General features: G+C 49.2%; 1 protein-coding gene across 3 annotated transcripts in view; it reads left to right on the top strand.

The window, feature by feature from the left end:
- The window catches only part of MAPK4 (mitogen-activated protein kinase 4), a 181,541-nt gene extending 163,263 nt beyond the window's left edge, over positions 1–18,278 (top strand). Inside the window, exons 3-6 of one of the 3 annotated variants that reach the window (XM_010376773.2) lie at positions 3,928–4,072; positions 8,436–8,597; positions 12,409–12,622; positions 15,615–18,278. In XM_010376773.2, the coding sequence (XP_010375075.1) occupies positions 3,928–4,072; positions 8,436–8,597; positions 12,409–12,622; positions 15,615–16,308 (1,215 nt within the window). In that variant the 3' untranslated portion in view covers positions 16,309–18,278. The remainder of the gene's footprint in view (positions 1–3,927; positions 4,073–8,435; positions 8,598–12,408; positions 12,623–15,614) is intronic. The other 2 variants (XM_010376774.2, XM_030926013.1) reach the window with 2 other exon arrangements.
- The last annotated feature ends 7,098 nt before the right edge of the window (positions 18,279–25,376 follow it).

Here is a 25,376-nt window from a genome sequence, read left to right as displayed (position 1 = left end):
GGAGGCCGAGACGGGCGGATCACAAGGTCAGGAGATCGAGACCATCCTGGCGAACACGGTGAAACCCCGTCTCTACTAAAAAAATACAAAAAACTAGCCGGGCGAGGTGGCGGGCTCCTGTAATCCCAGCTACTAGGGAGGCTGAGGCAGGAGAATGGCGGAAACCCGGGAGGCGGAGCTGGCAGTGAGCTGAGATCCGGCCACTGCACTCCAGCCTGGGCGACAGAGCGAGACTCCGTCTCAAAAAAAAAAAAAAAAAAGAGTGTGAAGAACAAGTAAGCATAGGAAGATAGCTAGTAAAAAATTCAGTAGGTTCTCACAAAGAGATACCATCTCATACCAGTTAGAATGGCGATCGTTAAAAAGTCAGGAAACAGGTCCTGGAGAGGATGTGGAGAAATAGGAACACTTTTACACTGTTGGTGGGACTGGAAACTAGTTCAACCATTGTGGAAGACAGTGTGGTGATTCCTCAAGGATCTAGAACTAGAAATACCATTTGACCCAGCCATCCCATTACTGGGTATATACCCAAAGGATTATAAGTCATGCTGCTATAAAGACACATGCACACGTATGTTTATTGCGGCACTATTCACAATAGCAAAGACTTGGAACCAACCCATATGTCAACCAATGATAGACTGGATTAAGAAAATGTGGCACATATACACCATGGAATACTATGCAGCCATAAAAAAGGATGAGTCTGTGTCCTTCGTAGGGACATGGATGAAGCTGGAAACCATCATTCTCAGCAGACTATCACAAGGACAGAAAACCAAACACCTCATGTTCTCACTCATAGGTGGGAATTGAACAATGAGAACACTTGGACACAGAAAGGGGAATATCACACACTGGGGCCTGTTGTGGGGTGGGGAGAGGGGGGAGAGATAGCATTAGGAGATATACCTAATGTAAATGACGAGTTAATGGGCGCAGCACACCAACATAGCACATGTATACATATGTAACAAACCTGCATGTTGTGCACACATACCCTAGAACTTAAAGTATAATAATAATAAAAAATCCAGCAGGTTCTTGTTTTTCATTAAAAAAAAAAAAAAAAAAGAAAGAAAGAAAAAAAGGAATAGCTGGAGAGCAACTTTCTTAGCTCCTGTCATGACCTGCTGCATAATTCTTACCCAAGGGCAGCCTTACTCATGTCAACATCTTTCTTTTACTTTCAGGGCAAGTGTTTGAGAAGAAAGCTCCCTGTCCCTATTTTTCTTTAGCCCTAGACTCTGAGGAGAGGCAGATGTCAATTCTAGACCATTCTGTTTCATAAAAGACTGTGCATTTACATATCAGAGAAAACTCCCCTGAAGCTACCTCCCCACTGGGTACTCTTGCTTTAGTCTTTCCCTGACAGTCTCACCCTCTGACTGAAAATAAAACCAGACTATTGTTTTAGAACCCACCTACCCAGAAATGAATGTCTATAGATAGTATTTGGCTTGTTCCTGTAACTTTTAGAATTGAACTTAAATTCCTAACAGTCTACTGTACACACACCATGGATGAGTCTCAGATGCAATGTGCTAAGTGAAGGAATTCAGACTCAAACGGCTACATACTGTCATTCCATTTATACAGAAGGTAAAACTAAAGAGACAGAAAAGAGCAGTTGCTAGGGGCTGGGACTAGGGGTGACCAGAAGAAGGCATAAGGGAATTGTTTGAGATGATGGAATTGTTATGTATCTTGATTGTGATGGTGGTCACATGACTCTATGCTTTTGTCAAAACTCATAGAACTGGTGAATTTTACCCTATGTAAATTATACCTCAATAAACTTGACTTTTAAAGCAATTAAACTCTTATAAAAATTACATGGGCCAGGCCGGGCGCGGTGGCTCAAGCCTGTAATCCCAGCACTTTGGGAGGCCGAGACGGGCGGATCACGAGGTCAGGAGATCGAGACCATCCTGGCTAACACGGTGAAACCCCATCTCTACTAAAAATACAAAAAACTAGCCGGGCGAGGTGGCGGGCGCCTGTAGTCCCAGCTACTCGGGAGGCTGAGGCGGGAGAATGGCGTAAACCCGGGAGGCGGAGCTTGTAGTGAGCTGAGATCCGGCCACTGCACTCCAGCCTGGGCGGCAGAGCAAGACTCCGTCTCAAAAAAAAATAAAAATAAAAATAAAAATAAAAATAAAAATTACATGGGCCAATCCTTTTTTGGAACAAGATAAGGCATAAGTGGCTATCAACTTACGTAAACTCCATACCCACCTTGGAAAGTGGAACCTGGACCACCTTGTAGTCAAGTGTATAAAGGAAGAGGATCAGTGGACCCTGCAGAAGGTGCCTAAATTTGGGAGGAGGTTCAGACCATATGAGATGTTCCTTTTTCATTCAGTCATTCAACAGTTCAGCAGTGTTTATTTATTGAACACTTCTTAGGAAGCCTGGGGCTGGGCAATGCCCAGTAGCTGTGGTCCTTGGAGGGGTGGGGATGCAAAGAAGTAAAAAAACACCAACAAAACAAGGAAGCTTCTGAGAGGAAGCCGGCCTGAGCATGTCAGCTGGTAGCACAATGAGTATGAGGATATCCCTCATGGAAGGTACACAGGCAAATGCGCAAAGGACAGAAGAAAAGGGCACATCCTACAAATTCTAAGGAGTTCATTTTGGTGAGAGTATTGAGGCCAGGGCATGGGATGCTCTAGTCATTTCCAGCTGAAAGGTATCTTCTGCTTTTCCTCTTTCCTTCTACCAATTTGAGGCTCTACTCGGAGGAAATATGTGCCACAGAGGGGAGGAAACTGCTGTCCTCATTCAGGGCTTTCCACAGGTTTTAGACATTTAATAAATCTTTGCTGAACAAATGAAAGGATTTCAGATTAATGGGTCAAAAACTCCTGGGTCCTAGGCTTCTTAACTTTTCATCTGCTTTAACCTGAGCCTGTGATGTGATACTTCCGCATCTGTAGAAAGGAAAGTGCAGATGCTAAACTGTGAACTAAAAGACCATCCTTGGAATCTCCCATTGGATCTCCTTGGTCCTAACTGTCACGCCTTAACCCCCAATGGATCTATACATTTTTTTTTCCTACTTTAGAAAGACTGTACTAGGGAATTCAAATGGACATTGCCTAGATGTCACTCTTGGCCCAGTTTTCTGAATTATGTAGAAAACAATTTCTAAATTCCCTGGGTATATTTTCCTAAATCATATATGGGTATATGTCCTCACTATATACCATAAGAAGGGAGTCCATCTCAGACTACGAATCACTGAGCCGTGGGCAAAATCAGGTAGAACATTTATCCCCCCAAAAGACACTAGGTCAAATTCCCAGAATCTCATGGACCAATGAAAGCTGTGTCCACTTTGCTGTTCAGGGCTGATTCCACATAGCATTTTCCTGCATCCATTATGAAGGTGGCCTTATCTGTTCTCAGCCAGGAGCCTCATGCCTGGCTTTGTGGCAGCATTAATTCTAATCTTCAGTGTCAAAGCAACCAGCTTGAGTTCAAGCATATGGCTACTTCTGAGATTCATCCACTAGATAAAGAAAATGCCAGTGTCTCATGGTTACTCTGTTGCTGGCAGTAATAAACTTGAGCAGGGCTCCTGTTCACCCATCTTCTTACTAAACGAGGGCAGAGTTACACCAAGTTGGGGTGGGAAATCATTTCTTCTAAAATATTGATAACCTGAATTCCTTTCTACAAAGGAGAACCCTCAGCTCTCATAAGATTCTCTCACCAAAACATTTGAACCCCACAAACCAGGCCCAATCCCTCTAACTAGACCTCTGTTCACTCATGCTCCTTCAAGATCAATGGGAAAGGAGCAAGAATGAAAGGGACCCTGAAAGAGGTCTGTTTCATGGGAGGAGAAACTGGAAGAAGTGTGGGAGGAAAGGTATCCAAAAATGACTGATCAGTGGGACCAGAAATTTTGTCTTTCAGGGTTATCTGTCAGAAGGGTTGGTAACAAAGTGGTACCGCTCCCCACGACTGCTCCTCTCCCCCAATAACTACACCAAAGCCATCGACATGTGGGCCGCCGGCTGCATCCTGGCTGAGATGCTTACGGGGAGAATGCTCTTTGCTGGTGAGTTGCTAACTATGCCACCTTCCTTCTCATCTGGTGTCGTTCCATAGAAAGGGGAACTGAGGGCAAAACACTTGCAATCACAAAACATGCTCATCTTTTGCTGAAATTACTTCTGTGGCTTTTATGACGCTATTTGGAGGCACCCTATTATATTGTCAGGCAAAAATACCGGAGAGGCTAATAATAGCCTTTTGAGCACAGAAGTTTTTGCAATCAAATAACTACTTTGCTATGACCTAAATGCTTGTGTTCCCCTAACATTCACGTGTTGAAATCCTAACCCCCAAGGTGATACTATTAGGAGGTGGAGCCTTTCGAAGGTGATTAGGTCATGAGGATGGAGCCCTCATGAATGGGATTAGTGCCCTTGTAAAAGAGGTCGGAGGGAGCTTGTTTGCCCCTTCTACTGTGTAAGGACACACTGAGACGGCATCATCTGTGAGGAATGGGCCTCTCACCAGAAACCGAATCTGCCAGCTCCTTAATCTTGAATTTTCCAGCCTCTATAACTGTGAGAAATAAATGTTGTTTATATGCCACCTAGTCTATGGTACTTTGTTATGGCAGCCTGAATGGACTTAGACACATTTCTATTCAAACATCTTGAGACTGATGGCTGCAAACACATCCACCCTACATTTTTAGCCCCTTCCTCCTCCCTCCCTGCCACTGTTTCCTGTCCTTTGGCCACACCAAGTGACTTACTGTTTTCCTAATCTATCATTTTCTGTTCACCTTGGCACAAAGACCCCCTTCTCTGCTTAGAAAACTCCTATTGAACCTTCAAAACCCAGCTTATGTCTTGTCCTCCATGATGTGTCTCCTAACTCCCCAGGGCATGAGTCATCCTTCTTGGTGCTCCCATTGCACTTCAACTCATTCTCACTCTCTCCCTCTTTGCTTGGAGGAACACTTGCTCTCTTCACTCCCTCTCTTCCATTCTCTCCTCACTGCAGTGTGGCTTACTCCCCCTCCATCTGTCTGACCCAAACTGCCATGTTCTTACTCCAGGGAATGCATTTCAGCCTCATCCTGTAGCAGTAGTCAGCGACGATCATCACCTCCTTCTTGAAACCCTCTGCTCCCTGGGTCTCCTCCTCCCTTTCTGGCAAGTCCCCCTCAGTTGCTTCTCACCTGCCATGAGCTCTACTTCCTCTGCACTGTGTCCCTCAACCCTTCCCAAGTTTCCACCCTCAGCCCTAAATGCTGCTGTCACTTACTCAAAGAATTTTCATCCACCCCCCGTTTCAGGATGGGAAAATGAGCTCAGAGAAGAAGTGGCAAATGGTGGCCTTTCTAAGGGAACACTGGCAGGACTTTAAGACTAAGCCATGTCTGAATAGCTAAGAAAGTCTTTATTTTGTTTTGTTTTTGTTTTGAGACAGAGCCTCGTGCTGTCTCCCAGGCTGGAGTGCAAAGGCATGATCTTGCACCTGTAATCCCATCTACTTGGGAGGCTGAGGCAGGGGAACTGCTTGAACCAGGAAGGTGGAGGTTCCATTGAGCCGAGATCGTGCCACTGCTCTCCAGCCTGGGTGGCAGATCGAGACTCCGTCTCAGAACAAAACAAACAAAAAAAGAAAATGAAAAAGGTAAAATAAAAACAATGGCAGGAAAGTCAGATGAAGCTGAAGTCAGGATTTATGTCCAAGCATTTAGGCCCTGAGTATAAATGTCTTCATTTGCCCCCTGGACTCTCAGGAGCCCGTACAGTTTTCCCTCTGGTGGATTTTGTGCTTTGGGTGGATCCTTGACCATGTGCTGGAGATACAGACTAAGTAAGACATAGAGTAAGACATAGTCTCTGTCCTCAAAAATCTGATGGTTCAGTGGGGGACACAAAAGAGCAAAAACAAAAAAAACAATACACAGTGAACCCATCTGTGCCCAGGGTGAACCATCCTGCTATCTTTTTGTTCCAACTGAAATTGCACAGACCTCCCAGTTCCATATTTTCCAGCCAATTCAAGGCAGGGGAGAAAGGGGGAACAGGTGGGAGGGAGGTCTCACCCTGGACTCTGACTCAAAGATTCTTCCCACTCCAGCCATAGCCCCTAAACCCTGGATGGCTCAATATCCCTGGCCCTGTAACCACGATCTGGGTCACAGGTGCCTGGCTGCCTCCGTTCTCCTGGCCTTGAGCCCTCAGCTCACAGGGCTCTGCTCCAGCTGCCCTTCCATCAGGCTGACAACCTTCAGGCCAGACGGAGAAGAGCTAGGCTTCTCCGTGCCACAGCAGGCAGGTGACTCACTAGAGCCCAGACGAGGCTGTATAATCCACAGTCTACTGGCTTCTCTTCTTCAGGCTGTCTGTGGTCACGAGATGTTTGCAGTCACTTGCAGCAAGACAGCTCTCCTCACATTTCTCTCTTACCAGGGAGGAACATCTTCCCCGGAAGTCCTTCCAAGAGATTCCTGTCCCTGTTTGATTGAATCAACATGGCCTCCCCTTGTTGTAAGAGAGGCAGGGAAGGCAACAGCTGGTGTGACATGGAAAGGACCTTTTCAGTAGGAAAGGGACATCAACCATAGTATCCTCCTCCATGCTTCACACCTTCTCCCATTTTCAGTGGTGGCTTAGTAGACTCCGTGTTAAGATGCCTCCCCCAAGTGACATCTGTCACAAAGAATCACTCAGGGATGATTAGGACATAAATCTCCAAGGTGGAATTATTTCATCAGCCTCTCTCAAAGTCGCTTTTCCCCACTCCTAGAAGCAAAGGAAGTCAAGAGCTATTAAACATCTGCTACAAGCCAGGTATTTCCCCAGGAGCCTTCATCTACCAACGCACTTGACTCCTTATAATCCTCATTCCACAAGGGGTGGATAGGGAGAATGTGGGGGAGCTAGGTCTGCCTCCAGGGCTGTCTGCCACCAAAGCTCCTGCTTTCTGTCCCAGGCCATGGATTGCCAGGGAGGCCCCACTGACCGCCTCTCATATGACACCATTGATCTCAGGCAGGAGCAGACAAGTGAAAGAGGCTCATTCTCTGCCCTCCCCAACCCCCATGGTTGAAGAAGCTACTCCAAGCAGAAGGTTGTGTATTACTGGTTTGTGTGTCACACAGGAGAGGGGTCAGGGGCTTGGGAGCAAGGTCCCACCACCTCTGTCTGCAGCTTGATCACCACTGACCTCATGGTCCGCTGGTGAGTGGTGTGGAGTACACATTTGGAGACAGGACCCGACAGGGGCTTCCAGAGCCCTGAACTGACCCAATGAGTCCACTGCAGGGAGAGGCCAAAAGGACCTCTTCAGGAGAGAGCTTGAGGCTGCAGGCACTTCCTCAGTCAGGATTCACATGTGCTTAGTGCCACACAGGGAACTGTGGGGGGACCTGGGACAGCCCTCATCCTAGGCCACCAACGTCTGGAAGACTGGAATCCCATGGGAATTCATGGCAAGGGGCAGGCCCTCTGTGCAGCTGGATGGGCAGGGGCAACTTCTTGAGGAAGGAGAGGTATGGCTGAGGTTTTAACCTAGCAGAGTTAAGTGGAAAGGCAACTCAATCAAAAAAGAGAAAATGGAAGTAACAGAAGAACAGCCTGGAAGTCAGAGGACAGCAAGGAGACCCATCTGTCCAATGCCAGAAATGCCATACCGTGGCCAGTGGTTGCCTGGGTGTAGGAGATGAGTTGAGTTTCTGAGACAAAGACTGAAGCTTCTCATGAATGAGAACTATGCCTCACCCATTCCCAGCATCCAGCATGATGCCTGGCATGGAGAAGGTGCTCAATAAATAACTATTTATGGAATGAGTGAATAAATGAATGCCTGAGTCCATCCTGTCCCACTAAAGTTCCCTTGAAAACCTGGCATAGTCTGTCTTCCTTCTCCCAAGGAGCACAGAGGCTATGTGCTCAAGACACATCCCAAACCCGATTTGTTATTCCTGATTTGTTTTTCTCTTGAGTTTCCTAGATGGAATCCTCTTAATTGGAAACCAAAAGTTATGGCTCATTCCTAGCCTTAAAATTGTTTCCTTCCCCATCCTAGTAAAGATTGTGCAGAGAGGCCTATGGGAAGTTGCTTGGAAGGCCTTGAGCCAGGCTATTCGCATTCTTTAGTGCTGACTTACATCCAGCTGGTCTGTGTGAGAATAGAATGCTAGGGGCATAGATGGGGACTTGCAGACTACCAGATTCAACCCCTTCTTTCTACTTTTAACAAAGCCAAGCCCCAGAGATGTCAGCCACCTGCCCACAGTTGTGCAGCAAATGAAGACCAGAACCCCGGTCCCAACCCAGTGCTGCCCCACTGCCCTGTGTTGTTCCTCCCAGAACACCTGGCACTGTTTTCGGGCTACTGCACACCACAGCCCCTTGGGCAGCACACTTAACCATCTGGCATTCCCTCCCCAGGGGCCCATGAGCTGGAGCAGATGCAGCTCATCCTGGAGACCATCCCTGTAATCCGGGAGGAAGACAAGGACGAGCTGCTCAGGGTGATGCCTTCCTTCGTCAGCAGCACCTGGGAGGTGAAGAGGCCTCTGCGCAAGCTGCTCCCTGAAGTGAACAGCGAAGGTACCTGAGCCTGGCAACCAGGCCAAGTGTCCAGGGAGGATGAGCTCAGCTCCACCTTGTGGGGTAGGGGGCAGGCAGGTCTCCTTCCAAAAGGGCAAAGCATGGTCCTTGGATATAAAAGTCAAGGCTCCCCTGCCAGTGGGCCTTTGCCCTAACTACTTCCAAGCTGTGGATGCTGGGCCTCAGGAGTCCATTGGGTAGTCATTAGTGTTCTACCCTTGTTTCTGCTTCCTTTTGCTTCTCGTCTTCCTTGCTTGCTTTCCTCCCTCTCTTTCCTTCATCCTCCCTTATGTTTTTGTCCTGGAAGGCATGGTGTGGTGCAAAGAACAGGTGCTTCCTCAGCCTGAGGGCAAGACCCAGGTCCCATTCCACCAGTGATGAGCTGTGTGGCCTCAGACAAGGCCCTTCACTCCTCAGGCTTACTCCCTCTGCTGTATATTCAAGGCCCAGCAGGCCTGGGAAGAGGCCAAAGGCTCTAGCTGGCTCTAGCTCTCAGAGGCTCAGGAGACTCAGTCTAGGTGACAGCATCCCTCAGCAACCGAAATGTCCATCTTGTGACAGGTGCAGAACAAGGGAGGCAGGCCTCAAGACCACACTGGGGGCATTCAGTTCTGTGCTCCATTTATTACAGGACAGAAATAGACCAAAGGTGATAAATCTGGTGACAAAAACTCAGGTGCAGCACAGGTGAAAGGCGGTCTCTGGATGAAGTAGGGTTGAGGGGCCCAGTGTCCCACCCACCTGCCTCTCAGTCTCCAGACATGCTACTGAGAACCCTTCCAGAACCCCTGCAACACTGAGCAGCTGTTTGGAATCCACTGGGCCAGAGGAAAGTGACAAGATTGTACAGAAGCTTCATTATCTAAGAAATGCCTTAAAAACATCTGGGGTGGGTGAGCCTAGGGAGGAGTTTCCGAGGGGCAGCGGCTTAGGAGTTAAGGTGAAGCTTGTACGGTAGCAGGTAACACCGAAATCTCCGTGGTTTAACCCACTTACAGTTTATTCATTGTTTACCTCACATCCAGGCAGAGTTGGGAACGTGGATGGGCAGGGGAGGATGAGTGGCTGTGCCCGGGACCCAGGCCATCAGGTCTGCCATCTTCAGCAGGTGGCTTTCAAGGTCACCTTGGGCATTCCCTTCCAGCCAAAGCCAGGGGAAGAAAGAGCAGAGACTCTTGCAGGAAGTTTTTCTGGGTCAGGCCTGGAAGTGGGGTACACACAGCACTTCCACCCCCATTCCATCGGCCCCAAGCACACAGCCATCTCTCACTGCAGGAGGGGCCGGGAAAGGCAGGCCAGCAGGGTGCCAGGATGAGGGTGTCACATGGGACATGACTGCTGCCTTGAAACAGGAGAAGGGAAATCATGGGACAGAGAAGACATGCTGCTTTGGGGGAACCACTGAAGGCAGAGGTAGGCCCCAGGGTAGAAGTTAAAGGAGGGAGATTTAAGTTTGATAAAAGGAAGAATTTTCTGGGCCAGGTGTGGTGGCTTACGCCTGTAATCCCAGCACTTTGGGAGGCCGAGGCAGGTGGATCTCTTGAGCCCAGGAGTTTCAGGCCAGCCTGGGCAACATAGGGAGACCCTGTCTCTACCAAAAATATAACAGATTAGCTGGGCATGGTTGTGCACGCCTATAGTCTCAGCTACTTGGAAATCTGAGGCAGGAGGATCACCTGAACCTGGTAAGTTGAGGCTGCAGTGAGTCATATTTGCGTTATTGCACTCCAACCTGGGCAACAGGAGTGAGACCCTGTCTCAAAAAAAAAAAAAAGAAATGAAGAATTTTCTAGTGTTTGGGCTTCCCAGAAGTATCTGGGCACCTGCAGGAGGACCTCCAGCAGATTTTCATCCATGCTGGAGTCTGCGGAACAGCTCTGGGGTTGGTACTTGACTTTTTTTCTTTTGTGACAGGGTCTCGCTTGTCACCCAGGATGGACTGCAGTGGTATAATCACAGCTCACTACAACCTCAGCCTCGAGGGCTCAAGTGATCCTCTCACCTCAGCCTCCTGAGTAGCTGGGACCACAGGCGTGCACCACTTTGGCTGGCTAAAAAATAATTTTTCCTTTTTAGAAACAACCCACTACTGGCCCACCTTGCCAACTACTACTTGTCTTGCTAGAAACAAGCCCAGGGTGATCTCAAACTCCTAGGTTCAAGCAGTCCTCCTTCCTTGGCCTCCCAAAGTCCTGGGATTACAGATGTGAGCCACTGCCCCAGTGGTGGTACTCATCTCTTTTAAAGATGATACTGCCTGCACCTCAATCTTTAGAGCTTTAATTCTCTCATCTCCTTGTCAAAAGGTCAAGTCGTGGCTGGGGCCAAAAAAAAGGGCCAGAGGCCCAAAGAGAGAAAGACCTGCCCAGACTTGAAGCTGGGCCCTGCACTACACTGCCCGATTCTTCCAGTCCTAGGAAATTGTGAGGCAGATCCTCTTTTAAGTTTGCAACTCCAGACCCAGAAACACGCTGAGCATCAGACTGTTGAGGGTGATCAGAGTTACTGCTGCTTAACTAATTTGGGGGTCTAGCGTTACACTGCAGCACTGCATCCTCCTGGGAGGCCAGTGCCCTTCTGAATCCATCGATTTCCTGAATCGCTGATGAATTTTCTTGCAAAGAGATCCAGGGCTGGTGTGAGGAGCAGGTTAGTGGTGCAGGCTGAGGCCCACCAGGGAGCCCCTCGGAGGGATGGGCAGTCTGGGCCTCGAGCTCAGCTCCATTTCTCCCTCTCCAGGTGGGCTGCAACATGAGGAGCCAAATCATGATTTAAGCGGACCTCCAGAGATGCCAGTGCTGAGAAGGAATCCAAACTTCTAGGCTAGACCTTGCCCTGGGATAACCTGGGGCAGAGCTCCAAGAGCAGAGCTCCCAGGGTACCCAGCCCTGCTCAAGGGAAGGACCACCAGGACCTGTGTGCAGAGCTGCTATCTGCTGAATCTTGGTGTACATTCATGCTGGTTAGCAGCCTCTCATACAAGGCTTCTGAATGTCCCTTCCCTTCCCCAGGTTCCCACTGCCCGGAAGTCCCCCTTGATCCAGCCATGAAAGGACTACTGCTTGGCAGAGCAGGGGAATTCAGCCTGGTTGTTCAGTATCTGTAATATCTTTGTTGAACTTCCAGGGGCAGCATATGGTAGGAAGAGCTCTGGATTCGGACCCAGGAGCTCTGGGCTGTGGAGACCCTGTCCCACCCCTTGACCGCCACATTCACCTTTCTCAGTGAGGCTTTTTGCTGCTGCACCTGGCACTCCTGCCTCAGGGCTTCCTCAGGAGCAGGCTCCTCCGTCCCATTCCAGCAGCCCCTTAAAAGCCATGACAAAGGGAAGTTGGTGTATAAATATCCCAGCTTCCCTGCCCCGCAAGGGGAACCACCTCTGAGTGTGGCCCATACCATCTCTGGAGGATCCCAGGTGCCCACAGGAGTAACCTGTCATGAGTGTGCCTTGTTCTGGTTCCCCTCACTCCCCGACCTGTGCTTGCTGGGATCCCCCACCACATAAACCACCTACAACCCCAAGCCTTGTCTCTGGTTCTGTCTCTGGAGAAACCCAGGCTGAGGCTGGACCTTGAGCAAGTCACTTGATCCTCTGAGTCTGTTTAATTCATTTGCAAAATCTAGAAGGCAGCATCTGCTTTATCTTTGTCACTGGATTGTGACAAGAGTCTTGAGAAAGAAAATGGCTAAAAACCTTTTAACAAATGCAGAAGCACAGACACCAGCACAGAATGTCACCATGCTGAGGAATCTCCTTCTGAGCTCGACAAGGGCAACAAATGACTTTCATGTCCGGCTTTGCTCCCTGCAGCCATCGACTTTCTGGAGAAGATCCTGACCTTTAACCCCATGGATCGCCTAACAGCTGAGATGGGGCTGCAACACCCGTACATGAGCCCATACTCGTGCCCTGAGGATGAGCCCACCTCGCAACACCCCTTCCGCATTGAGGATGAGATCGATGACATCGTGCTGATGGCCGCTAACCAGAGCCAGCTGTCCAACTGGGACACATGCAGTTCCAGGTGCTCGCAGCCCTGGGTTCCAGAGCCCACATTTCCCTGTCCTCCCATTTCTATTTTGCCTCATCCTCCATGACCTTTCCCTCTGTCTCCCAAGTTGCATAGCTCATTGGACGACTTCTCCAGCTTAGCTTCCTGCCTTTCTCTTGTCCCCAGACACTGCTGGTAAATGACCAGTGTGAGCTGCATGTGTGGGTCAGGGGCTTTCCTTTGTGCAACATCCCCAGCTTCCCTCACCACCCTGAGTCTACTGAACAGGGGGTTCAAAACAGTGCTCCCCAAGGATTTAGTGAGCACCATGGTAGGAGCTCACTTCTAGCAGCCTGGGAACTTGCCCTTGAAAACTAAACTGCAACAATGCAAGGCAAAAAAACAAAGCAGAGATTACCATTACAAAACGCTTTCGCATGTTTCATGTCGGTAACTCTTGAAAGTGCCATTAAAGACCAGGTGCGGTGGCTCACACCTGTAATCCCAGCACTTTAGGAGGCCAAGGCGGGAGGATCGCTTAAGGCCAGGAGTTCCAGACCAGTCTGGGAAACAAAGTCAGACCCCATCTCTACAATTTTTTAAATTAGCCAGGCATAGTGGCACACAGCTGTAGTTCCAGACACTGGGAAGGCTGAGGCTGGGGAATCCCTTGAACCCAGAAGTTTGAGGTTGCAGAGTGAGACCCTGTCAAAAAAAATGCCACTGACAGGGGCTGCATTATTATTGCTCATTGACACACAAGGAAACTACAGCTCCTAGGTTAAGAGACTGGCATCGTGTCATGCCCCTGATGGGTCTCTCTGCAATCTGCAGCTATGTCAGATGCTGCTAAGCAGTTATAGGACCATTTCCTGCTAAACTGGGCTTGGCTACAGAATCCTCAACAAGTGTCCCTGGAAGCCACTACCAATGAATCAGCGCTGGGTAGAAGATGTATTTTTAAACAATTTCTGCCTAGGCACGTAATGATCTCTTAGATCTTTTCCCGTTCTGACGTTCTTAGATCAGGCAACTAAACATTTGGGCGTCACCATCTGCTAATTCTGGGAGGGAGTGCTGGTAGCTGCTCAGTTTAGAAACAGCAGTCGAGGGCTCAAGCAGCTAGGACTTTGAGGGGGCCTAACTGGGAGTCCCACTGCCGTGGGAATGTGACAGCTAGTTACATAAGTGACAGATGAGCAATTTCTCCTTTTTAGTCATTTGACAGATGACGGGTTTCAGATTAAGGAGGCACCGAGGGAGGGCCAGGGCAATGCTGCTATTTTTGGACAGGTTTGCTGGCTTGTTGTTATCAATTGTTGTTTTCAAGCACTGCCAACAAAGAGAGATCAATGAAGACTCTTCTGCCACCCCCGGGGCAGGCCTGCCCTTGACTGTGGTTTCTGGGGCCCCTTCCCCTTCCTCCGGAGAGCCTTGGGACAAAGAGCATTGGCTCAGTGAGAGTCATCTTATACCTTCTGCAACTGTGGCATAGGGTTTTGCCAGAAAAAACTGTCACAGGATTTGTTACTGCCTGTTCACCCTGACCACCCCTAAACCTGGTGCACTTGTGCTCCCGACCTTTCCCATCACACCTGCCTGAGGGAAGAGGATGACAAAGGATCTTGCTACTGTGGGCAAGCTACTTACCCTCTTGGAATGCTAGTTTCCCAGCTGTAAAGTAGGAGTGATAACACAAAGTCCACAGAGTTGCTATGAAGACTACAGATAATGTATGTTTGGCACTTGGAATAGAGCAGCCAAGGGTGAGGGTCTTCACAATCTTACTCCTAGAAATCTCTGCCCAAGGCCACTCAATCGAGGAGGCAGGGTTCAGCTCGAGGAGCGATTCCTGCCCTAGCAGCATCACTGGGAGGTGGGCAGTGCTGAGGCCTTCCTATGCCTCTCCATTCACACTCTGTGGGCTGCAGCTGCCAGGTCTGCCCCACACAACCGAACCTCCCTCTCCTTGGTCTATCTGTTGGGCCTGCTCAGGAAGTAGCTGGCTGCAGGCTGATGTTCTCTGTGCTCCTTGTCTGCCCCACAACCCCAGAGTTCTAGGTAGAGCACCTGCACAAGGAAGGGAAGGCTCCGTGGTAGCTGGTGGCCCACCTGTCTGCCCATCTGCCCTTTATTTGCTCTTGGCTAGCTGACTTCACTCTCCATGGCTGCAGGGCAGTCGAACAGGGCAGAATGCCAAAGATCTTCAGCTTCTCCGGAGGGTGTCTGTAACCGTTCTCTAGGTCCCACCTACCCTGCATCAATGCAAGGTGCTATGGAGCCCCCAACCAGATCCACCAGGGCAGGGGTTCCCAGCCCTGGCTGTACCTTAGAATCACCCGGGGGTCTTCAAAACATGCTGATGCAGGGTCCTACTCTAGACCTACTCAATCAGAATTGGCGTGGGGAAGCAGTGAGGCAGGCATGCTATTTTATTTTTAATTCCCCTATGTGACTCTAATCTGATCCAGGGTTGAGACGCACTCACTGGAGCCTTGCTCCTCAAAATGTGGGTCCAAGGCCCAGCAGCATCAGAGCAGCTGGGAGCTTGTTAGAATCTCAGGCCCCATCTCAGATTTACAGAATCAAAATCTGCATTTTAGCAAGACCCGCAGGTGATTCGTGCATCCATCAGCATTTGAGAAGCATTACACAGGTGGATCCACTGGAAACTTCCATGAGAACAGGGACGTCTGTTTTGTTCATTGCTGTATTCAGTAATGTCTAGAACAGTGAGTGCTTGGCGCACAGTAGGTGCGCAGGAAATATCTGCAGGGTTTTGAATGCGTACAAAAGAACACAAGAGTTAAGCTGAACAACCTATGCCCCCAGCTGAGCCCTCAAGGCTCGCCATTACCTGTCCCATCACCCTCCCACCTTGAGGGATGGGGGTCGGAGGCAGGGGGGATCCGGAAGGAATGGAAGGCAGGTGTGTGAGTGGCAAACAGGGATTAGAGGGCTTGGCTCCCTCCCGGAAGTCACCGGGCTCGGGCGTCCAATCACCGCTCCGTTTGTACCCTTGCAGGTACCCTGTGAGCCTGTCGTCGGACCTGGAGTGGCGGCCAGACCGGTGCCAGGACGCCAGCGAGGTGCAGCGCGACCCGCGCGCGGGTTCGGCGCCGCTGGCAGAGGACGTGCAGGTGGACCCGCGCAAGGAATCGCACAGCAGCTCCGAGCGTTTCCTAGAGCAGTCACACTCGTCCATGGAGCGCGCCTTCGAGGCCGACTACGGGCGCTCCTGCGACTACAAGGTGGGGTCGCCGTCCTACCTGGACAAGCTGCTGTGGCGCGACAACAAGCCGCACCACTACTCGGAGCCCAAGCTCATCCTGGACCTATCGCACTGGAAACAGGCGGCCGGCGCGCCCCCAACGGCCACGGAGTCGACGGACACAGCGGCGCGCGAGGACGAGCCAGCCAGCCTCTTCCTGGAGATCGCGCAGTGGGTCAAGAGCACACAGGGCGGCCCCGAGCACGCCAGCCCGCCCGCCGACCCCGAGCGCCACCTGTCTGCCTCGCCCCCCGGCCGCCCGGCCCCCGTGGACGGCGGCGCCAGTCCCCAGTTCGACTTGGACGTGTTCATCTCCCGCGCCCTGAAGCTCTGCACCAAGCCCGAGGACCTACCAGACAATAAACTGGGCGACCTCAATGGTGCGTGTATCCCCGAGCACCCTGGTGACCTCGTACAGACCGAGGCCTTCTCCAAAGAAAGGTGGTGAGGGCGGAGGGGCCGCTCCAGGCCCTGCAGAGCAGGAGGTCCCCAGAGAAAGCTGGAGCTGGCAGGAGGAGGCCTCCTTTCCCGCCCCTCTCTCTGTTGCCTTGGGGTTAGCAGGACACGTGAAGGATCCGAGGAGCGAGAGGAATGTCCATTTCTTAAACTGCCTTAATAACTAGCCTTTAACCTCTAGGAGCGGGTTTGAACAGGACCCTGGCTTGGGGGTTGATCAATTTCCCAGCAAAGGGGAGACCACATGTGGTGCACAGGGAAGAAACAGCCTTAGACAGCGGTCTGCAGGCCCCACCTGGGTGACAGGATGCAGAGAAATCTTGCAGAGGTAGCTCCGAAACCACCTGACCCAACTAGCCTCAACTGACAGCTGAGGAAAGGCAATTAGGCCCAGAGATGAAGAGATACTTCTTAAGATCACAGGCTTAGTGTGAGGATGAGCTTTAAATCCCAGTCTCCTGGCCCCCAGGCCAGGGTCTGTCTACTATAGAATGTCTTCCTCTATTGGGGTCGTTCTGGCTTTTTGCTTAGAAACTTGGTCTGAGATGGTTCTTCCCTGTCCATTACCATTCAACGTTACTTTATTCAGAGCAATGTTTCTTGTATTCTGAAACTGGAAACTGAACCAGTTTGTTTCTCCTAGTCACCAAGCATACTTTCCTGGCTCCCCAAGTACTTAAATGTTTTCATCTGTCGCACCCCTGTATTTGCCTCACCCCTGCACGGTCTGAAATCTTTGTTTCACGTCAGAACAGTCTGGGGTCTGTGGGTAAAATCAGCCCTTCTCCCAGGCCTGTGCACACCCCCTTGGCACTCCCTATGCACTTTCCTGACACACGCAAAGACAGCCCTCGTTCCCCTGTGGGCGTCCTACCCCAGTGAGGTTGAAGGCAGCAATTCCAAGAATCCCTCCAACCTCCCTGCCAGCACTCCCCCTGCACTCCACACCCTGCGCCCCCACCTGCCCCCCAACAGCGCCTCTCCAGACCTACCTCGGGACCTAATGTTCTCTACACAGACTGCTCATTTGGAGGACAGCAGTGAGGTCCTGCCATAGAGAAAATGTGTTAGGAGAGAAGGTTTCACATGGAACCCTTCATCAATACTTTCCTGAATTTGATCATCCATGTAGCCTTGACAAAGAGCAGACCCTACAGAAATGTGTTGGAGAGCACGTGACCTTGGGGGCAAGGAATCCAGGAAGGTATGAAAGGAGGGGTGTCAACAGCAGGGGTTCTTAGGGGTCAGGCACCAGCATGGAGACCTCACGACAAAGGAAGGGACTCAAAGTAGCAATGCCCCTCATAGTGTAGGCTAAAGTGAGTTTGGTGAATGCAAACCCATGTGGTCACACACACAGCATGGGGTAATGGCGTGTAGACACAGGCCCTCTGCAGAAGCGTGGGGTGGGGACACTGACAGCCCCTATCTGGTCCCCAGAAACACTGCCATTTCTGCCACTGGTGTTCAGCTCCTTCTCTTCCCCCAAAACTCCCAAAGATACCCACAGGAAGTCCAGCCAGTCTGTAGGAAGAGGATTTCCCCAGTCTTGGTCTTAGGCTGCGTTCATCCTCACATCACAGCACCTTAAAGCTAATCAGCAAACTATAATTTGTACATGGAAACCTGCAACACATTAGAAACTTATATTTAAAAACAATTACTCACACTGACCAATTTTTAAATGGAGAATATGTAAATAGGAAGTGTTTGGGTTTTGTTATTTTGTTTTTGTTTTTTCTTTAAGAAAAAGAAATGTACACTACTCCTCATGTGCCATTTTGTCCTCAGAGGGCGGCTTTACTTTTTTGGTAAAGGAACAAGCTACTGGCCTTGACCAGGAGTTCATATATAACAGTTATTACAGAGGTATTGTTATAACTACTCATGTTTTTAAAAAATCTATTAAACATTATTAAACTTGATCAGGTCAGGCCAAATAAAGTTTTATTGGAACACAGATTTGTTTATTTATTATTCATTTATGTACTATCTGATCCTGTCTTTGAGAGTGCTAAGAGCTAGCTGGCTTCTGCCTGCGCCCATGAAGGCCACTGTATTTGGGGGTGAGGGAAGGACTGGGGAGGGGAGAATCTACAGAGATTGGTAATCAGGAGGTGATTCCAGAATCATCTGGTAAGGCCTGGTGTCCATATTGTGAATTTCAAACTGTATCTTGGAGCTAACTCCAAACCTTCTGACTGGGGCTGGTTCTCTCCTGTAGTCATGAAAGGTGCAAACATCATGAGATTGGGGGGAACCAACCACCTAAAAATTCCCACCCGTGCTACCCCTCACAGATGCCTGAAATCCCATCCATCTGAAGTCGACCCCTTTGTAATATTAAACTGTTAGTCTTCATTTGTAATTCAACAAATACAGTCGACCCTTAAACAATACAGGTCTTTTGGCTAAAATAACTTTCTACTGTTGAAATGCACCTGAGCTAAGAGGAGCAGCTTGTTAAGCCAATTATCAGATTATTTCCAAAGTATCTGCTGAGAGTGGCCATGCTGAGTGGATGCAGGTGAAGGGAGGCCAGAGCCAGGCCAGAGACCTGATTGAAATTTTATATTGGAGAAGACTTGAAGCCCAATGTGAGGCCCAGGCTGCCAGAATGTAGGAAATGGAGTGTGGAGAGAGGGAATTGAGAAGCACGAACAGCAAACAGCACCAAAGAGGAAGGAGGACCGAAAAAGGAGGAAAGAGGGCACCCTAAAGGAAATAGTTCATAACCTCATCCAGCCACCTGATTCTAAGATGAAAACTTCTGTTGGGAGGGTCCCAGGTCTACCCTATGTGATAACATAGGGATCAGCAAACTATGGCCACCAGGCCAAGTGGTTGTATTGGAACATAGCTACGCTTATTCATTTACATATTGTCTGATCCTGTCTTTATTTATTTTTATTTATTTATTTATGTATTTATTGAGATGGAGTCTTGCTCTGTCACCTAAGCTGGAGTGCAGTGGCACAATCTCAGCTCACTGCAACCTGCCTCCCAGGTTCAAGCGATTCTCCTGGCTCAGCCTCCCAAGTAGCTGGGATGACAGGCGCCCCACCCGCCAACGCCCAGCTAACTTTTGTATTTTTAATAGAGATGGGGTTTTACCATGTTGGCCAGGCTGGTCTTGAACTCCTGACCTCAAGTGATCTGTCTACCTCGGCCTCCCAAAGTGCTGGGATTACAGGCATGAGCCACCACACCAGACGTCTGTCTTTACTTCTAATTGTGATATTTTATATCATGGATTTTTTGCAATAATATTTTCTAAATATTGCATTCAAATATTTTATCTTGGTTACCAAGGTTTTTGGCACTCTTAAAGTTTGTGCCCAAGACAAGTGTGCCTCACTGGCCCTCAACCTAGTCTTGAGCCTCATCTATATGACTGCCTCCATCCTACAGAGTTGAGCAGTTGCAACAGAAACCCCATGGCCCACAAAGCCTAAGACATTTATTACCTGGCCCTCTCCAGAAAAAGTTTGCTCACCCCTTGTGTAAGATGCTATGTGGCCTCCATGTCTTTGTGAATAAGTACACAACTTGCCTTCTCTTTTCTAGCCACTGACATTCCAATTCAGAAATGCCACATTCCATGACGTTTTCTAATTACACATCCTATTTTCATGACATGATTCTCTCATTACACATCCTCGTTTACTTTCCATTCTTTAGGGAAATGTCTTCGTTTGCTAGTGAGAAGTTTCTAAAAGTGTGGGAACCATCCTACTTGAGCTGAGGCTGAGGGGACATTATGTCAGAGGTTACTACCATGATTAGAAACCAGGCTTTTTGCTGGGATGGTTAGAACAGGCAAAAGCTCAACTTGAAAGCTGTGGTTCTCGATTGAACTAGTAAGCTGCACATGGAGAGGGAAAATGTCTGATGTCCCCAACTGCTTGGTCATGAGTCAAACTGTAGCAAGGGTATGTCGAGCAGCATCTTCTCCTCATTGAGACTGAATCACTGAGAAAGCCCAGGAATACCTGCCTGGGTAATAGTCCTGTCTTCATCCATTATTCAATGAATATAACAATTGTAGATGGGCATTTACAGATCATCTAATCCAACCCCCTTATTTTGCTGATGGGTAGACTGAAACCCAGAGCAGCAAAGTAATTTGCCCAGAGCCACACAGTTAGTGTCAGAGCTAGAACTAGAGCCCAAATAGTCTTTCCAGGATAAACTCGTCTCATTCAACCTAACTGGGATACAGACATTGGGACTGAAACTTGGAGGAATAAAATCAGCCCTGAGGATGAGGACAGACAGACCACAAAGGCAGGAACCAGGCCATCATAGGCCCTATGCTGTGCTCACCTCTTTGCCTGGGTGCTGGAGCCCTGAGCCTCTGGATGCCTGGAGCCCCAGGGCTGCCCTTAGTAATGGCTTCCTGGCCCTCCAGACAGTTCTGCCTAGCTCAGGGCCTGATCTGTGTAGTAAGGAAACAAAGAAAAGACAACAGGGCACTGGCTTAGTTTGATTTCCTTCAGCACAAACCCTGAGATATGGATTCAAGTGCAAGGCCGTGGGTGAGGAAACACTGAGAGGGCAGTGGGGCGGTGACAGGGAAGAGAAGGAAGCAATAAACAGTGCCAAGCTCCTGCTGTGGGGAACTGTAGCTGTGTACTGGCGGGGAGCTCCAGGAGGCAGAGTGCAACATACACCTGCGAGACATCCCACTGCAGCCAGGCCTGGGTTGAGGACTGCTCTCCTGGGATGCTACCTCCCCAGCACCTCTAGCCTGCCCTGCACTGCAGCAGAATGGGCTCCAGTGGCTAGAAAAAGGCCACAGGACCAGGCACGGTGGCTCACACCTATAATCCCAACACTTTGGGAAGCCGAGGCAGGTGGATCACCTGAGGTCAGGAGTTGGAGACCAGCCTGGCCAAAATGGCGAAACCCAGTCTCTACCAAAAATACAAAAAAATTAGCTGGGCGTGGTGGCACATGCCTGTAATCCCAGCTACTCCAGAGGTTGAGGCAAGAGAATCACTTGAACCTGGGAGGTGGAGATTGCAGTGAGCTGAGATCACACCACTGCACTCCAGCCTGGATGACAGAGTGGGACTCTGTCTTGAAATAAAAAAAAAAAAAAGAAGGCCATAGGCAAAAGGCCACAGGTGCTGACAGATGGGAGTTGGGCTGGCACACAGAGAAAGGTGAGGGCCAAATGGATATTGGTAGAGTACCAACAGGTGTCAACAGTGGGATTTAACAGGAAGCAGGTCCAGGACCCAAGCAGAGAACAGCTGCTTAGTGCTGGCAACACACTCCCTGCCCTGGCTTGGGTTTTCTCAACTCTTCCTGGCCCTCTTTTCTTCCCTATAAGAATAAAAACTGGCTTTCAGCGTGGCTTTTCTTTTCAATCTCCCACACACCCCAAGTGTACCATCACTTTCCTACCAATAGTCTCACTAATCAACTTTGGGATTAGCAATTCCAGCCATGGTTGAGAAGTGTTGGTGTCAAACCAGTGGGGTCTTTGTGTCAGAGCCTGCTAGTAGGCCTGGGGCTTAAGTGAAAGAGTTGTGTGCTCTTGCCTGACTTGAGGGCCCTTTTGGTCCTTGAGGTGTGAATTTCACCTCATTCAATTACTTTAAGAACTTCACTAAGACCACTGAGAACCCTTCTACATGTTGACACCTGAGATCTCAGAATTGAAATTACTTAGTCTGCACTGATGTTCTCCCTGGCTCTGCACATTCTTGACTCACCAGTATCTGAACGCTGCTATGCCTTGATGCCTGTTAGTGCCTAGTGGCACACATAAGAGTGATAATGTGGCAGGGCTGAGTCCAATCCATAATCAGGAAACCAAGCACAACCCACCAGGAGGCTGAACCCATGGCTCAAGGCTCCATGACACAGTACTCCCGCCAGGCAGCTCTGCTAAACTCTGGGCCACACTCCATTTCATTAGTAGTGAATGGCTCCGTTTCCATCAGAAACCAAAAAGAGCCATCTCGAGGTTGGAGTGAGAACAGTCTCAAGGCCCTTGCAATGGGCTCATGTTGGCCCTTCAGTGCACCTACCCAACATACAGGCTCTGTAGTGGGAAACAGGGAGCATAGGAATAATGCAAGTGTGTGGCTGACAGCAAGACCGTGTCTTCAACAATTGCTTCATCCTGTCTCCCAGAACTGCTCACAGGTACACGAAAATGGTTTACATCTTCTCTCCTATAATTCAAGGGCTCAGTACTAAGGTAGAGCTTTAAACAATGAGAAATTCAGAAACAAGGATGCTGTGAGCCACACTGTGAGTTTTCCACTCCACTGATTGTGTCAAAGTGTGACTGTGGGGTTGCAATGGCCATCAGAGTTTGGCCATTGTTGTCTTGAGTTGGTTCCCTAAAACCAGTGTCTGAGATGGGCATTTGGGGGCCAGTGATTCACTGCAGGAACGCTCTAGGAAGTGGGGGATACAAGAGACCAACAGAGTATCAGCTTCCTGTATTTCCCCTTCCTAGACCAGGGGGATCTCAGCAGGCATGTGGTCCAGGCTACAGACCAGCTTCAGCCTGGTCCCACCAAGAGCTCTGGAGCCTGAATTGCACTGTAGAGTGGGGCCACCTTGAGAAAAGAGGCTGGCCTTCGGTGCCACCATGTCATCCAGTCATGGCTGCCAGCTGGGGAGGGTGGGGTGAGGGAACAGAACTTATTCAGCCAAGAACAACTCTAGAGGCAGCTGGGAGCCATTTAGCAACCACAACCCAGAGCAGCTGGGTGATGGGTACACTCTCTGCTGCAGGGGATCTGGGCAGGTACCACCTGCATTGCAGGGCACTGCACTAGGCACTACGGGGGATAAAGAGGTAGGAGAAGGACCTGACCCCAGAGGATTTTATCATTCACATGGGAAAATGGGACAAATATATAAGATCTCTGAGGTGCAACTAGGAGACCTTCAGCGCTCCCCACCTGGTGAGCCCTCCATGGCCCATCATTATTGATTTCCTGCTGCTGACATCCCCAAAATTTGCTTCTCCACCACTGCTCCCCACCTCAGAACCCTCAGCCCAGTGACTGTCTTGAGGATCCCCAAGACCACCTTAAGCTTCATGATTCACTAGAAGGACTCACAAGACAGAAAAGCTGGTATACTCACGGTTATGATTATTACCATGAAAACAGATCAGAATCAGCAAAGGGAAAAGGCACACGAGCAACCTCCAGGAGAAGCCACATCTAAGCCTCCAGGTGTCCTCTCCCAACAGAATTGCATGAAGATGTGCTTAATTCTCCCAGCAACGATGTGGGTAGTATTGCCAAACCAGAAATGTCACCTGAGCCTTGGACTCCAGGGTTTCTATGGGGATGGTCAAAGATAGCCATGCAGTGCCTACGTGACCTACTCAGTCTCCAGCCCCCAGAGGTCACAGTGATACAGCATGGCCCAGGGACTCAGGTACACACAAGAAAAACACTCTTATCAGGCCGTCTATTCCAAGGGCTCAGAGGTTATCTCCCAGAGGCCAATCAAGAACCTGTCCTCCTAAACACAGGTCTTTCTTTGAAATGTGCAGGGTTTGAGCAAGCAGGGCCCCACCGACTTAACCCTTTACCGCACAGTGACATTGAATATATTTGTGTCTTTTGCAATTCTGAAGTCATGTCAGTTTATCTTATGTGAGCATTACAGCAAAATTGAGGCAACACAGCTATTTATAATAGAGATCTTATTTGGTACACGTGCCTACATACTTTTAAGCATGTGTAGCATTATTAAAACATAATAATAGACGCATACATGCTGAGACAGAGTAGAACTAACACCTGAGATTCCATTTCTTATTAAATCATGGTCTGCTTATGAAAGCTGAACCTGTCAACAAATGTGCAAGCTAGCTCACTGCTCATTCTGTCAGCGTAGTTATTACCATGGGGGCAATAGTGCTACATGCATGATGGATTGCTGTGAAAAGCAATCATCTCCAACCACCCCAGAGCTGCACTGTAACGTGAAACTGAGGGCTTTGGAGTTCTGAGGCCAAGGGAGCCCTGTGGCTGTGCAGCTGCCTGAGAAATGGCTCCACAAAGAAGCACAGTTAAGAGATGAAGATGTTTGCCGGGCACAGCGGCTCACGCCTGTAATCCCAGCACTTTGGGAGGCCAAGGCGGGCAGATTACTTGAGGTCAGGAGTTTGAGACCAGCCTGGCCAACAGAGTGAAATCCCATCTCTACTAAAAGTACAAACATCAGTCAGGCGTGGTAGCCCATGCCTATAATCCCAGCTACTCAGGAGGCTGAGGCAGGAGAATCGCTTGAACCAGGGAGGCGGAGGTTGTAGTGAGCCGTGATCGCACCACTGCACTGCAGCCTGGGTGACAGAGTAAGACTTTGTCTCAGAAAAAAAAAAAGAGATGAGGATGTCAACAGCTGGGCTGAGCCACGTGACAGCTCCAGACCTTGGAAGATTCCAAGAGACACGTGGAGCTGGGTTCCTGGGGGCCCTGGTGGTGGGAAGGAAGGAAAAGGTCAGACTCCTCCCATGTAGGTTCCCCATGAGTATGATTAGAGGGTGTGATTTTATGTGTCAATTTGGCTGGGCTACCATGGCCAGCCAAACATTATTCTGAATATTTTTGTGAGGATGTTTTTGGATGAAACTAACATTTAAATGAGTGAGACTTTATATAGATGATAGCCCTACATACACAAGTGTGCCCCTCCTAATCGATGGAAGGCCTAAATAGAACAAAAAATGACCTCTCCCAAGCAAAAAGGAACTCTGTCTGCAGACAGCCTTCTGACTTAAACGTCCAAGGACCATTGGCTCTTCTCTGGATCTCCAGCTGCTGGCCTACCTGGAAGACTTCAGACTTGCCAGCCTCTATAATTCCTTAAAATATGTTTCTCTCTTACTTAATTTTAAGGAATTAAGTATAATTATTAGGAATATATATACAGAGAGAAGTATATTTAAGGAATTATATTTTAAGGAATATATATTTTAAGGAAACAATAAGATATATGTGTACACCATATATTGTCACTTATAAGTGGGAACTGAACAATGAGAACACATGGACACAAGAGAGGAACAACACA

Source organism: Rhinopithecus roxellana, chromosome 21 (genome assembly GCF_007565055.1).
Source record: "Rhinopithecus roxellana isolate Shanxi Qingling chromosome 21, ASM756505v1, whole genome shotgun sequence".
Classification (NCBI taxonomy): Eukaryota; Metazoa; Chordata; class Mammalia; order Primates; family Cercopithecidae; genus Rhinopithecus; species Rhinopithecus roxellana.
Note: the sequence above shows the minus strand (reverse complement) of the source record. Positions and strands in the feature narration are given on the sequence as shown.